Source organism: Garra rufa, chromosome 19 (assembly GCF_049309525.1).
Source record: "Garra rufa chromosome 19, GarRuf1.0, whole genome shotgun sequence".
In the NCBI taxonomy this organism is placed as follows: Eukaryota; Metazoa; Chordata; class Actinopteri; order Cypriniformes; family Cyprinidae; genus Garra; species Garra rufa.
In genome coordinates this window covers 41094744-41110076 of record NC_133379.1, presented here as the reverse complement: position 1 = coordinate 41110076, position 15333 = coordinate 41094744, and the positions used below count along the sequence as shown (strand labels likewise).

General features: G+C 34.0%; 2 protein-coding genes across 2 annotated transcripts; both read left to right on the top strand.

Annotated features, from left to right (window-relative positions):
- The first annotated feature begins 1656 nt into the window (after nucleotides 1-1656).
- LOC141293157 (vitelline membrane outer layer protein 1-like) lies at nucleotides 1657-5848 on the top strand. Its single transcript, XM_073825218.1, has 4 exons — nucleotides 1657-1842; nucleotides 3652-3779; nucleotides 4407-4520; nucleotides 5612-5848. The coding sequence occupies exons 1-4, from the start codon at nucleotides 1657-1659 to the stop codon at nucleotides 5787-5789; spliced, it is 606 nt and encodes a 201-aa protein (XP_073681319.1). The 3' UTR covers nucleotides 5790-5848.
- Nucleotides 5849-7869: 2021 nt separating this feature from the next.
- LOC141292912 (vitelline membrane outer layer protein 1-like) lies at nucleotides 7870-13395 on the top strand. The gene is made up of 4 exons (XM_073824961.1): nucleotides 7870-8241; nucleotides 8668-8792; nucleotides 8954-9067; nucleotides 12863-13395. The coding sequence occupies exons 1-4, from the start codon at nucleotides 8035-8037 to the stop codon at nucleotides 13038-13040; spliced, it is 624 nt and encodes a 207-aa protein (XP_073681062.1). The 5' UTR covers nucleotides 7870-8034; the 3' UTR covers nucleotides 13041-13395.
- The last annotated feature ends 1938 nt before the right edge of the window (nucleotides 13396-15333 follow it).

The window sequence follows — 15333 nt, the reverse complement described above, 5'->3', positions numbered from 1 at the left end:
TCCAGTGTTTAGATTTTTGTATTAGAAATGTATGCAAATTAGCACATATTTTATTTAATAATGCCTCATTTACATATTTCTACATATTTATATTCATTTAACATTTTAGAAAACGTGTAATACAAAAAATGTTTGCAATTATTAAATGAATCAATCCACTGCGTAAATAACGTGATAAATATTAGTTAATTTTTTTACCCTATCTACCTGCAGTGTCTCGCCTTAAAATACTAAATTAAACAAGCAACCTAACTTATATAGGCATTTTAGCAAGCAAAACATTTTTTAAGGACATAAACGGTTAATAAAGGAAGGAAGAGCTTTATTACCAAGTACGTGTCACGCACAAGGATTTTGACTTGAGGACAAGAGCTTCCAGCGCAGAAAAAAGTACAGACATAATGCAAACACAAGGCTCAAATGTTTGGGGTCAGTAAGATTTTTAATGCTTTTTAAATGAGACTTTCTGCTCATCAAGATTATGTTTATTTGATTAAAAATACAGGGGAAAAACTGTAATATAGGAAATGTTAATGCAATTTAAAATAGTGGTTTTCTATTTTAATATACTTTAAAATATATATATTTTTGTGATGCAAAGCTGAGTTTTTAGCATCATTACTGCAGTCTTCAGTGTCACATTATCCTTCAGAAATCAGTCTAATATGCTGATTTATTATCAATGCTGGAAACAGTTGTGCTGCTTAATTTGTTTTGGAACCTGTGATACTTTTTTCAGGATTCTTTGATTAATAAAATGTCAAAAAGAACAGAATTTATTTAAAATAGAAAACTTGTAACACCTCGTTCAAAGTTTCTTTCTCTCTTTGAAGGAAATTACTACTTTTATACAGCAAGGATGTGTTAAATATATAAAAAGTGATATCAAAGACTTGTATTATTGTTCTTTATATGCTGTTCTTTTAAATTTTTGTTCATCAAAGAATCCTGAAAAAATATCACAGGTTCAAAAAAAAAAATTAAGCAGCACAACTGTTTCTAACATTAATAATAAAAGTAATAAATTAGAATATTAGACTGATTTCTGAAGGATCATGTGACACTGAAGGCTGGAGTAATGGTGCTGAAAATTCAGCTTTGCATTACAAAAATAAATTATATTTTAAAGTATATTAACATAAAAACTCTTGTTTTGAATTGCAAAAATATATTTCATAATATTACTTTTTTCTCTATTTTTGATCAAATAAAAGAGACTTTTAAAAAAACATCACAAATCTTACTGATCCCAAACTTTTGAGTGGCAGTGTGCATATGAATTGCACAGAAGAAATCTAAGAAAAAAAAAACTAATTTAAATTAAATGGTGCACTATTTACAGACGTAGACGTATAGAAAAAGAAAGATAAGATACAGTATGTTATTTACATGTTGCTGGCTCAGTGTTTGTGTTTTTACATACAGGTTGTTGATGTTTGCTCAGCGTTCCTGGCTTCTGATTGGCTAGGAATAGATATCACTATACTGATAAAGCGTATAAATGCATTCTAAAGCAGCCCTAAAAAATCAGACCGATCCTGCTGACAGACCACAGACTCTCCAGATCTTCAATCTTCAAACCAAACTTGAATTAATTTCATCAGTACTTTAATCCATCAGGCCAGTGCTGCAGCAATGCATCGCTTCATTTCCATGATGTTTTCTCTGCTAGTCTTTACTGGACTGCAGGTGAGCGTTGAGTCCGCAGGAATACGTTTTAAGCGGAGCATCGACAGACATTACAGATCGGAGCTGATGGTGCCGAATGGAGGGAGATGGGGGTCGTGGGGTCAAAGAGAAATGTGTCCAATTGGAACGTACGCCGCAGGGTTCAGTCTAAAGGTAAGCTAAGAACTGACTTGAATTACAGTAGTATGGTAAAATCTGGTGACTGAGGGCTAAAGGTTTAAACCCTTGGGGGAAAAATCTCTAAGTGCTGTTAGTGGTTAAATTCCAGGGCCCAGTTTCAACTTAAAAACATAAGTTTAGCAGTTGCCTTAAGATTTTAAGTTACATCAACTTAAGTCATTTAAACTAACAAGTTATATCAACTCATTTTTATTGTCATAAGTTAAAATTACTTGTAGTTCATTTAAAAACTTAAGGCAGCTGCTGAACTAAGGTTTTTAAGTTGAATCTGGTGAAAACTTTTTACAGTGTATGTATAAAACGTCTACGAAATGCTCTTAAGCGTAGTCTTAAACTTTGACTTAAGTGTCAGAAAACTTTAACAGAAGACTTTTTGATTGTGCAAAATGATCACAAATTATTACTGAAGTTTTAAAATCCGTTTCTATTGGTATGTCTCTTAGTTTACAGTTGGAGCAATGATGTGAACGTTGAGTTCCATCGACAGCCAATAACTCCAAGAAAGCGTACAATCCTCATAAAAGTGTCTTGGTTTGATGGTCAATGAACTGCCATATAATAGTGGCCAAAGAAGGAAAAAAACAAAAAACGTGTTAATAATTTAAGCGTATTGCATATTTGCTTGGAGTCAATTGTTTTATTTCTGATAAAAATGCTATGAAACATGCCAAAATTGTTCTCAGAATCTTAGTTTTTTTGGCCATACTGCCATACAAAGAAATTATGAACACAAGCAAAAACATGAGAGGACCAACAAAATATCAATGTCTGATTATGTTTGTGTCAATGTTGCCAATTTAGTGACTTTGTCTCTAGATTTATTCAACTTTATTCAAAAACCTAGAAAATCAATTTTCTTGGACAAACCTTATTTATATTTTGTTCCCCCACTGGTATATTTATATGAATCAGTGAACATTGATTTGTAGAGTGGAAGAAGTTATAAGTTTCTTGGTCAGTTACAAAAAAAGTTCATCTTGATGATCAAGTTTTTTTATCATTTATCAATTCCATATCATCATATAACTCCAACACATCATGTTCATTGGAAAGTGTGTGTTTCCTCCTCTTTGCTTCCATCTTGTATGCATTACAAGCAACGCAAGTTACATAATAATATTACTTTTTCCAAAGTAACTAGTAAAGTAACACATTACTTTTTAATTGACAAGAAAATATCTGAGTTACTTTTACAAATAAGTAACACCAGTTACTTTCCCCCCATTTATTGATTAAAAGCTCTCCTGTCCTCATGTTGAGAGAAATTGTAAGAAGTTACTTTAGTTCTTGAATAAATGTGAACATGCATTAATTCATCTCACTCACTAAAAAAACAGATACAGTGTTCTTCAAAATGAACAAAAACAGTGCAATTCAATGCAAACCTGCAATAATTAAATATGTCGAATAATACAAATATCCTTTATGTATTTAATCCCATTTTATTAACCGATGTCTTTGCTGTACAGACGTCAATTTACTTTTCTCTAAGCCTGAGGCTTTTGCTGTAAATAGGCTTTTATATTTGCCAAAAATAGAACTTTTTATATTAAAAACAAACAAGCAAGCCCTGCCCAGATTTAAAAGCTAATGCAAAAGTAACAGAACGCATTACTTTCCATAAAAGTAACTAAGTACCGTAATTATTTTCTTTTTTTAAGGAGTAACTCAATATTGTAACGCATTACTTTTAAAAGTAACAACTACACAATTGGAGGTTGGAGTTAAGATCACCCCTTTTCTCTTTCTAATTTGTCTTGTTGTTTTTGTGTTGTTTTTAAGGTGGAAGCTCCTATTCATGATGGGGATGATACTGCACTCAACGGGATTCGCCTTCACTGCATTAATGCGGCTAAAGGCTCAGCACAATCATATCACGACTACTCCACAGTTCAGTCAGATGTAGGAAGGTAATGCGCTCAGTCTAAAGAGTAATAATGTAGCAGCTTTGCAGTTATTAGGAATTGTTACATTAAAAGTCAGAGGCAGTTTTTTTTTATTAGCTAGACAAATTAATTGTGTGCAAAACAAATGTGACCCTGGACCACAAAACCAGTCATAAGGTTAAATTTGACAAAACTGAGATTTATACATCATATGAAAGCTCAATAAATAAGCTTTCTATTGATGTATGGTTTGTTAGGATAGGACAATATTTGGCTGAGATACATCTATTTGAAATCAGAAATCTGAGGATGCAAAAAAATCTAAAAGACTGAGAAAATCACCTTTAAAGTTGTCCAAATTAGGTTCTTAACAATGCATATTACAATTCAAAAATTACATTTTGATATATTTACAGTAGGAATTTTACAAAAAATCTTCATGGAACATGAACTTTACTTAATTTCCTAATAATTTTTGGCATAAAAGAAAAATCAAAAATTTTGACCCATGCAATGTATTTTGGGCTATTGCTACAAACATACCCCAGCGGCTTAAGACTGGTTTTGTGGTCCAGGGTCACAAATTAATATCTGTAATTAAGTATGAGTGGTTTCATTAATCATTAACTGTGTTTTTTTTTTTTTCTTCAGCTGGGGTCAGTGGACAGATATCAAATGGTGTCCTTCTGGATTCTTGACTGGTTTTCAGCTGAGAGTCGAAAGATCTCAAGGAAACGGTGACGACACGGCCGCAAACAACATCAAGTGAGTATGCGCTTTTGAGCTGTGCTGAAAATCCTTTAACTAAATGTGCTGCACTTGGTCAAAAATGACCAGTCTTTTACAAATTGTGCTTTATTCAGGCTTTATTATCATCACCAAATCTTTTTGGAACTCATTGCAAAAAACAGTGCCTTTTTTCCTCTTGTTTTGCCATCCCTATCGGCCAAAATCTGTTTAAAATATTGGATATTGGCAAAAATCCAATATCATGCATCCCTACTTTATTGTCATTGTACACAAAATACAACTAAATTCTACAGCTTCTGCTTAAGGTGCATAGGTACATAATAAACAGAATAAAAGAAATGTACTGTTATGGGGAGACGTGCTGGACGGACGAGAGACGAGATAAACAATAAACACCATATTTTATATATTCTTCAAGTAACAGACAGGAACATCCACACACATAATGATAACATCAAATAAAGGCCGACAAAGAACTCAGGAAACAAACAGACTTATAAAGGGGAACTAATCATTAAACACAGGTGACGGGGATAACGCTAATGAGGGAATAAACCAAATGATCACAGAATGACAGGGGGAGACAATGGGAGAAACCAAGTCGACAAATAGACAGGACTGAGACATGTACATGCCTAATAAATAGACTAAGAATATTACAATTGCTTATATAAAAAGTTTTATTCACCTTTTTTTGTAAAATTGTTATATTATGTAAAATGTTAATAAAAAGAGCAAAAAAAAAAGTTTTCACCAGTTTTAACTTAACAATTTAAGTTCAGCAGCTGCCTTAATATTTAAAGTTAAATCAACTTAAAACTCACTGCAAGTCATTTCAACTCACTACAATAAAGTGAGTTAAAGCTAAAGAGTTCTCACTCTCAGTGAAACTTGGCTCCCAGGACATCAGCACAAGATGGATTAAAATCCTGATGAAGATATGAAAAGATGAGATATAAACACCTGAGAGTGTGACTGAAATGTGTTCAAAATGATAACAAATAAAGCACATTTATTCAGTGGCAAATTCCAAGAGTTAGTTTAGCCTTGTTTTGTATTTACTGACTGAAATAACATATTTTATCATAATGTTGAATTTCTTCCAGGTTCCAATGCAGTCAAGGATCTTTACAGGGTGACGGCACACAATGGGGCGATTGGGGCGACTGGAGTCAAACATGTGAAGGAAAAGGAATCTGTGGTATCAAGACACAGGTAGAAGCGCCGCAAGGACGAGGAGACGACACCGCTCTCAATGACGTGCGCATGTACTGCTGCAATTAAGGTGATGGGATCGCAGTAAAACGGTCGGATCGCAGAGCCGTTTGGAAGATCTTAGTGATGTTAGTGCTGCTTATATCCTAATATCGATTAAAATCTGTTTTGTTTGAATTACATTAGTGTTTGTCTGTTTATTAATGTGCTTCTTCATTGACCCGACCGAAATCATTAACAATTGAATATTTCTTGGCATCACGTTTATTTATTTTTTGTTCCTAATTTCTGACTAATCAAAAAATGAAGAAATGCTTTGTGAAGAACAGACACATTTCCAATAACTTTAACTTTAAAGGTGCCATAGAATGCATTGATACAATATTTGGTCATTGAAACTGCTGTTTTAAATGCACAATCATTTTACTTTCACTGTTGATTTTCGAATACCACGCTCTGCGTAACGTTATACTACAGCGGTAGTACTTACCACATATTTGACAAGTTTAGATGCTTGTTAGTGATGCTCTGGATCTGTAAATCATTCGCCATCGTCCGCACAGTCATCTCTCCTTACTCTGTTTATGTGGTAAGTGAAATCTTATGTACTGCAATGCAACAGACTATCACTAGCAAGAAGCTAACCATGTCCCTTTAGTGTCTCGCCTTATTTTATTAGAAAGCCTTATTTTGTTTTACCGTGCCTTTCTGAGTACAAACAGCAACCCATCCCTCCACTTAACATCTCCTGCACAACCTGGAACATAGCATTTATTCCCATGATCTGCCCTTTTTTGCTATTGTCCTTGCTTTGTTTTTCACAATAGCCTATCTGGAGATCATCTGATAATTGGTCTATGCTCATTTTTCAGTGGTCTTTTGCAAACACCAGATTTATATCAGAAGGAGGAAACAATGGTGTTTGAGACTCACCGTATGTCATGTCCATGTACACAACTCTTATTATTGATCTATTCCAAGGTAAATACAGTTTTCCATTCTATGGCACCTTTAATTCAAGTATGAAAGCATGAGAAGAGCACACATGCTGGAGGAGGGCTGATCATTTTGGGCTTGTTTTGTAGCCACAGGACCTGGGCACCTCACAGTCATTGAGTCGGTAATGAACGCCTCTGTATATCGAAGTATTCTCGTGTCAAATGTGAGGGCATCTGTCTGACAGCTAAAGTTGGGTCAGCATTGGGTCATGCAACAGGACAATGATCTCCAGCACATCAGCAAATCTACAACAGAATGGCTGAAAAGAAAAGAATCAAGGTGTTGCAAAAGCCCAGTCAAAGTCCAGATGTCATCCTGACCCAAATGCTGTGGTGAGAGCTGTGCATAAGCAAATGCCCACAAACCTTAATAAACTGGAGCAACGTTGGATAGAAGCGTGGTGCAAAATTTCTCCAGAACGAAGTGAAAAACTGATAAAGTCACGCAGAAAATAAATGCTTCAAGGTATTGCTGCTAAAAGTGGATTTACAGGGAACTAACTTTTTCACACATTCTTAAATAAATAACGAGATTGTGTGATATGTCATGTGATGATGTTCATCTGAGGATTTATTTTCCAAATTTTAAGACCTGCTGCTTATTCTGTCCTGATACAGAAAACCATGGAATTCAATATGGTGTCTTAACTTCTTCACATGACTGTATATGAACATATATTCATAGCTAACTGAGGCTGATGTTTTGTGTGTATTTATCCAAATTTATCCTGTGACTTCAGAAGCTGTATGAAAATACTTTTATGAGATTTAAATTCATGTGTGCCTCAAAATAAAAAAACACATATGGGGTTGGACCCACATGAGGGACAGAATGACCTTTTTTAGCAGATCACTTGTAACGCTTGTTCCCTTGCAATTAATTTGCCTATGCAAACACTTGCCATTTAAGGTTGGTCTTTCACTTATTAAAAACAAAACTTCACTTTTATAGGAATTTTACCAAGCCAAACTGTTTTCAGGGACATGATCGGTTAAGCATACAGATGTTTTGCTGGATCAGGTTTTTATTTTTGTGTGTTCAGTCACGTACAGGTTGTACAGGTTGTGGGCTCAGTGTTCCTGGCTGCTGATTGGCTAGAACCAGGATAGCACACTGTTGAAAAACCATATAAATACACTCTGAAAGAATCAGGAATATTCTGTGGACAATCTGCAGTCAGCTTTGGTTTTCTGTTCTGGGCTTGAAGAAACCATTGTTCCTTTGAGCAGTTTTACTGGCACTGGATCAGTTTTTGATATAGAAACTGAACTGAAATTTCATCAGCATTTTAATCCATTAGTCCAGTGCTGCAGCAATGCATCATTTCATTTCCATGATGTTTTCTCTGCTAGTCATTATTGGGCTGCAGGTGAGCGTTGAGTCCGCAGGAAGACGTCCTGAACGGAGCATCAACAGACATTACAGATCAGAGCTGACGGTGCCGAATGGAGGGATATGGGGGTCTTGGGGGCAAATTGAAATGTGTCCAGGTGGAACGTACGCTGCAGGGTTCAGTCTAAAGGTAAGCTAAAAATGTCCTTAATTACAGTATAATGTTGGTGGTTTAATGCTTGAAAGTGTAAGCTGGTGTCTGAGTGTTGAAGGTTCAAATCCTTAGAAAAAATGAATTCTAGAGTTGCTGTTCAAACTCAAACTGCAGCTGCTCAAGAAACATGAAGTTGAATGCTACTCTGGATTGGGTTAGTCCAGGGATTCCCAGCTGCTCCTGAATGCACACCAACAGTAAAGGTTTCTGTACACACTTGAATCAACTCATCAGCTCTTTAGTAGAGACTCCAAAATCTGAAATAAACAGGTCAGACAAGGGAGACAGCTGAAATGTGTGATGCTGGTGTACCTTCAGAAACACTTGAGGTTGAAATTAAGATGACTCCTATTCTCTTTCAAATTTGTCATAGTGTTGTTGTTTTGTTTTGTTTTCTTTAAGGTGCAAAATCCTGTTGGTCGTGGAGATGATACTGCACTCAATGGAATTCGCCTTCACTGCAATAATAAGAATAAAGGCTCATCAAGCTTGTCTCACGACTCCACAGTTCAGTCAGATGTAGGCAGGTAATGGGCTCAGTCTATGGAGTAATGATGTAGCAGCTTTGTGGTTATTAAGAATTGTTACATTGAGAGTCAGAGGCAGATTTTTTTATAAGCGAGACTAATGAATTTTCTTAAAAATTATTTGTGGTTTGATAAAAAAATTATTTAAATTTTTTTTCCAGCTGGGGTGAGTGGACAGAAATCCAATGGTGTCTTTCTGGATTCTTGACTGCTTTTCAGCTGAGAGTCCAAACATCTCAAGGAAAGGGTGACGACACGGCCGCAAACAACATCAAGTGAGTATGCGCTTTTGAGCTGTGCTGAAAATCCTTTAACCAAATTTGCTCTTGGTCGAAAAGGACCGGTCTTTTACAAATTGCTTGTAAATCACTCACTTTATTATCATCACCAAATCTTTTTGGAACTAATTTAAAAAAATAGTCTCAACTACTACAAAAACTATTAATTTGAGACTGAGATTGTTCATGAGGTCACCACTGGCGACTACATAACTGAACATGTTATGATTTGAAAATGTGCCTTTTTCCTCTCTTGTTTTGAAATCGGCTATCGGGCAAAATAAATAAAAAAATCAGCATATCGGATATCGGCAAAAATTAAATATCGTGCATTCCTACTTTATTATTGTACACAAAGCACAACAAAATTCTAGATCTTCTGCTTACAGTGCATAGATACAAAATGAACACAGAATAAAAGAACAAAACGAAATGTACATATAATAAATAGACTAAATAGAAAAAAAAAGGAGAATGAAATGGAAACAACTGCTTGGAAAATAACAGCTTGTCAATAATTACTTTGTGTTGTACGAGTAATTACTTGCTCTAAGTAAAAGTATTACACTGAGTGGAAAACATTGCACTAAAAGCATAGAAATATTGCACTGGAATATAATACGCATAGAGTGTTGGGCGATCATCCTATCGTCCGCCTGCAAGATCACCAATACACAATATCATCAAGCTAATTTATTTAATTATTCACTCACTTTTTCACCGGTTTCAACCTAAAAACTTAAGTTCAGCAGCTGCCTTATAATTTCAACTAACTACAATAAAGTTTTTATTTTTAATTTAACTTAAAATTTTAAGGCAGCTGCTGAACTTAGTTTTTAAGTTGAAACTGGTGAAAAGATTTTACAGTGAACCTAAAGGCAGCCTAAAAATTTGTACTTAACATAACAAAATATTCTGACTAAATGAAAGACTCTTCAGAGATATGAAGATACTCTATAGGCAGAGGTGGAAATGGCCAAAATTCACTGGGGGGAAGTTAATAATGGTATTTGATTATAAAACCCTTTAAAATCTATAACAACATTAAACTTATTTCATAATTTCTCTAAACCTTCTTGGATATTAAGACAGGCACCTGCAGTTATGGCCACATTAAAGATTTGTTGTAGGGCTATTTTGTGTGCTTCTACAAAAAAATAAATAAAATAAAACAAAAAAATTAACTGCTGTTGTTGTTGTTGTTGTTTTAGTGCTAGGAACACCTTCTGATCACATGACAGAAATTAACTTTCCCATTATAAAGCCATATTTGACTTCTTTTGCCTTTGTAATTCTATTTTTCTAACTTTATTAAGGGGAGACACTGCAGGCAAAAATGTTTTTTTTTTTTTCATGCATCCCTCAAGTTTGAGATTTTTTTTTTTTTTTTAGACTAGTGGAAAGAAAACATCCAACAAACACTGTTAAGTGTGTCTTTTACAGCAATTTATCAATTTGTGTCAGTAGATTTCAATTACAATGCATATTTTTAATGGCCATTTTCTCAAAATGAGTTTTTTCTCCTAAACTGAGCCATAAATCTCCACTTCAGTAGCACTTACACACAACAAACTTGACTTTTTTATTCTTGTCTACATCCTGAAGGTTTTTACAGAGCGATTTCATATAAACTTTGCTTAATTTTATAAATATTTTAATCTCCCAAAAAATGATACAAAAATATAGTGTTTCTTGTCTGTTCTAAGTATTTTCTGAATTATGTCGTGACAAAATGAGAAACCCAAAATTAAATTTAAAAAAATTAAACAAGAATTTTGAAACAGACTTCATCCAGTGTTTAAATTTTTGTACTAGAAATGTATGCAAAGTAATGCATATTTCATTAAATAATGCTTCATTTGCATATTTAACCCTAACATTTTAGAAAACTTCTAACACAAAAAATGTTTGCAATTATCAAAATAATCAATCAGCTGGGTAAGTAAGGTGATTAACAATTTACCCTATTCATCTGTGTCTTGCCTTAAATTTACATCACCTTTTCTGACAATACAAATTTTGATTTAATTGTGACATTTTTAATTAAACTATAAATTAAATTAAAATAATATGAAACAATCAGGAAGAATAAGTTACCAGTCAAATGAAATCAGCAACAACAATTCACCTTTGCACGGCACAGAAGAGAATAGAAGGAATATTTACAGATTTTTGGACAAGATTCAGAGGTGGCATTAATGCATTTCATAATAACAATGTCATGAGATTAATGCTTTAAATATAAAGTTTTGAAAATAGAAATATTAAACGATTTAAATGACTCAATTTATATTTTAAAGATGAAACTGAAACTGCCAGTAGGTGGCAGCAAGTCAAAGTCTTTGTGACTGAATCATTAATTCAATCGATTCAAAAACATAGATTCATTTATACACAAAACAGCGCTGTGTCAAAGACTATAGATGCGCGTACGACTCGGCTGTGGCTTTATTTGGAACTATTTTTGTTGACGAAATAGAGCACAATAAGACAACAGTGTTCCTAAAAAGTAAGTCACTTAATATTAACTTTTGAATAGAATGAAAAATATATAAAACTGTTGCATAAATTCAATTTCACTTTTGCAGTCATTAAAAACTCTCACTTTTCTTAGTTCATCGCGATCTCACAAACTTGCATTTTAATGAATGAAGTTCTCTGCACACTGAATCTATTATTTACATCGCCTCTCCACTTTGTTTGTTATAATGAACGACAAAAACTGCAGTGAAACAGACAAATATTGCTACGTTTTTAGTCTACATTGTGCGATACATTTATGTGCAGAACTTTATGTCCTTTCGTAGTCTTTCGAATGGATAAAATAGAGAAAATCACTTTCATTTCTAAATGTGACCCTGGACCACAAAACCAGTCTTAAGTCGCTGGGGTATATTTGTAGCAATAGCCAAAAATACATTGTATGGGTCAAAATTATTGATTTTTCTTTTATGCCAAAAATCATTAGGAAATTAAGTAAAGATCATGTTCCATTAAGATTTTTTGTAAAATTCCTACTATAAATATATCAAAATGTAATTTTTGATTAGTAATATGCATTGTTAAGAACTTAATTTGGACAACTTTAAAGGTGATTTTCTCAGTATTTTGATTTTTTTGCACCCTCAGATTCCAGATTTTCAAATAGATGTATCTCGGCCAAATATTGTCCTGTCCTAACAAACCATACATCAATGGAAAGCTTATTTATTGAGCTTTCATATGTTGTATACATCTCAGTTTTGTAAAATTTTACCTTATGACTGGTTTTGTGGTCCAGGGTCACAAATAATAATCCAGTTGAAACTGAAACACCATTCCCCCTTAAAAATCACCCCCTACACTCTTTTGAACATTTGTTTATTTTATAATTTTTTTTGTGCATTGCTTTATTGTATTTAAATGTTCAGATCTTTTTGTTATAAGAAAAGGTAATAAACCTGTTCTACTGTATAATAACACTTTTTATGCAACAACATTTCAACGTAATATCATATCCCGTGATAAATAGTGTGAAATGCCTGATAATGCCTTAGTTCTCAGGACATCGGCACAAGATGGATTTAAAATACTGAAGAACACATGAAAAGATGAGACAAAACCCTGAGAATATGACCGAAATGTTAAAGTGTTAAAAATGGTAAAAATAAAACACGTTTATTCTGTGGCACCTACTTTTTTTTAAGGTGCAAGTAAAATTGCAAGTTCCAAAAGTTAGTTTTAGCCTTGTTTTGTAAGTACTGATTGAAATAACATTTTATCATAATGTTTTCACACATGAATTTCTTCCAGGTTCAAATGCAGTCAAGGGTCTTTAGAGGGTAACGGCACACAGTGGGGCGATTGGGGCGACTGGAGTCAAACATGTGAAGGAAAAGGAATCTGTGGTATCAAGACACAGGTGGAAGCGCCGCAAGGACGAGGAGACGACGCCGCTCTCAATGACGTGCGCATGTACTGCTGCAATTAATCGCAGTAAAACAGTCGGATCGCAGAGCTGTTTGGAAGATCTCAGTGATGTTAGTGCTGGCTTATATCCTAATATCTTTTAAATATGCATTTCACTTGAAATGGCATTAGTGTTTGCCTGTTTATTAATGTGCCTCTTCATTGACCTGACTGAAATCACAAACAATTGAATATTTCTTGGCATCTCTTTTTTTTTTTTTTCTAATTTCGGACTAATCAAAAAAATGAAGAAATGCTTTGTGAAGAATAGGCACATTTCCAATAACTTTAATTCAAGCATCAAAGCATAAGAAGAGTCTTTTCTTCTTTCTGTGAACACATGCATTAAATAAAAATGCCCCAAAAGGACCAAGCAATGCCATTTGAATGGAGTTTTTTTTTCCAACCTAAAATAATCCACACAACTCCAGTCCATCAGTTAACATCTTGAGAAGACAAAAGCTGAAACAAATCCATTGAGACATTTTTAACTTTAAATAATTCAGACTTTTTTATTTTGTAATTCTCACTTTGTCTCACAATTCAGACTTTTTTCTGATAATTCTGAGAAAAAAAGTCCAAATTGTTATTTTGTGGTGCAACAGAATTGTGAGAAAGTTTTTTCTATTCTCAATTTATATTTCACAGTTATGACTTTTCTTCTGAGAATTTAAAGTTAACTCACAATTTTGACACTTTTTCAGAATTGTGAGGGGAAAAAATGAATTATGAGAAAATAAGCCTGAATTGTGAAGAATTACATTTTTATCATTTTGTCGCAAGAGAATGAGATGTAAAATTAGAATTTTAGAAAGTCTGAATTATGAATTTATTTCTTACTATTTAAGCGATTTAGATTTTGTAATTCAGATTTTTTCCCCAAGAATTGTGAAATAAAAGTACGAATTACAAAAGCCACAATTACCATTTTTATTTTCTTGTTTCGTGGTGGAAACATGCTTTTCATGAAGCATGAAGCGTTATTTTTAAGAGGAAAAGTCAGTATTACCTACAGTATTACTTGAATTTTTTTGATTAAGATTTTGTAATTCAAAATTTTTCCCTCAGAATTTGAAAAAACAAATTGAATTGTGTGAAAAACGTTAGAATTACAAAATAACTCATAATTGTGAGATATGAGTTACCATTACTATTTTTAATTTTTGTTTTGTGGTGAAAACAGGCGAGAAAAGCAGAGAATGTATTAGTTTTACTCCAAATGTCTGATTTAATTTCTTTCTTCTGTGAAACACAAAATGAGATGTCTTACAGAATGCTCATGCTTCTCTTTTTTATAAAATGAAAGTGTATTTTATACAGCTAAGCTGAAAAAAGAAGCAAAAAGCAAAATACACTACAAAAAAATTATTTTAACCATGCAAACCTTGGGACAAATATGGACTAATCCAACTTTTAGGTTAGACTGTAAAGTAAAAATGTAACCCAACAGCTGGTTTAGTCCATATTTGACCAAAAGTTGGGTTAAAACAGCCTAGCTTTTTTTTTTTTTGAGTGACAGCATCATAAAATAATGAAAGTAGTTCCATACTGTATTCAGCATATTCCTCTAAAAAAAAAAAAGTCATATTATAAAGCTGTTACTGATGACAAAAAACCTTTTCAGAACTGCAAAATGAAAACTCAGTTCTTTCAATCCTAAATGTTTATTTGCAGCAATTTTTCATTTGCATCTCACAGTTTTGATCTCATATCTTGAATTCAAGCTGGTTCAGTGTTGATCTTTTATCCATTTTCTCAGAGCTCTTCATCTCCTGGGCAGACTGATGGGACAGTATATAATAGTCAGACAATAATATAGCTGTCAGGGTTGCTGGGTGACACAGAGCTATTGTGAAAGTCCAAGAGCCAGGAGTAAATCCAAAGAACGTATTTATTTCCAAATGACAGACAGGGAATCCAAACAAGCACCAGCAAACTAACTTTAAGACGACACAATGACACAAAAGGGCAAACGACTTATAAAGGGTAACTAATGATAGAACACAGGTGACACAGATGACTAATAATCAAAGACAGGTGATACAGATGATGACTAAACAAGGACTAAACCAAATGATCACAAACAGACGGGGGAAGACAGAGGGAGAAACCAAATGACAAACAGAGCAAAACAAAGGCAAAAGACATGAAGTGTCAGGTGACATGTGACAGTACCTCCCCCTCCCGGTAGGCGCGTCTCGCGCCGTGATGGAAACACCGTGGAGGGGGGGCGGGCGCCCTGGAGGCCGTTACGGAGCAGGACCTTGCTGGGTTGGGAAGGCCTCCAGGGCGGAACAGGAAGCCATGGCGGGTCA

Coding starts and splice junctions, on each gene's coding strand:
- LOC141293157 (XM_073825218.1), top strand. CDS start 1,657: ATGTTTTCTCTGCTAGTCTTTACTGGACTGCAGGTGAGCGTTGAGTCC. Junction 3,780..4,406: donor GTTCAGTCAGATGTAGGAAG/GTAATGCGCTCA, acceptor TTTTTTCTTCAG/CTGGGGTCAGTGGACAGATA. Junction 4,521..5,611: donor ACGGCCGCAAACAACATCAA/GTGAGTATGCGC, acceptor AATTTCTTCCAG/GTTCCAATGCAGTCAAGGAT.
- LOC141292912 (XM_073824961.1), top strand. CDS start 8,035: ATGCATCATTTCATTTCCATGATGTTTTCTCTGCTAGTCATTATTGGG. Junction 8,242..8,667: donor CTGCAGGGTTCAGTCTAAAG/GTAAGCTAAAAA, acceptor GTTTTCTTTAAG/GTGCAAAATCCTGTTGGTCG. Junction 8,793..8,953: donor GTTCAGTCAGATGTAGGCAG/GTAATGGGCTCA, acceptor TTTTTTTTCCAG/CTGGGGTGAGTGGACAGAAA.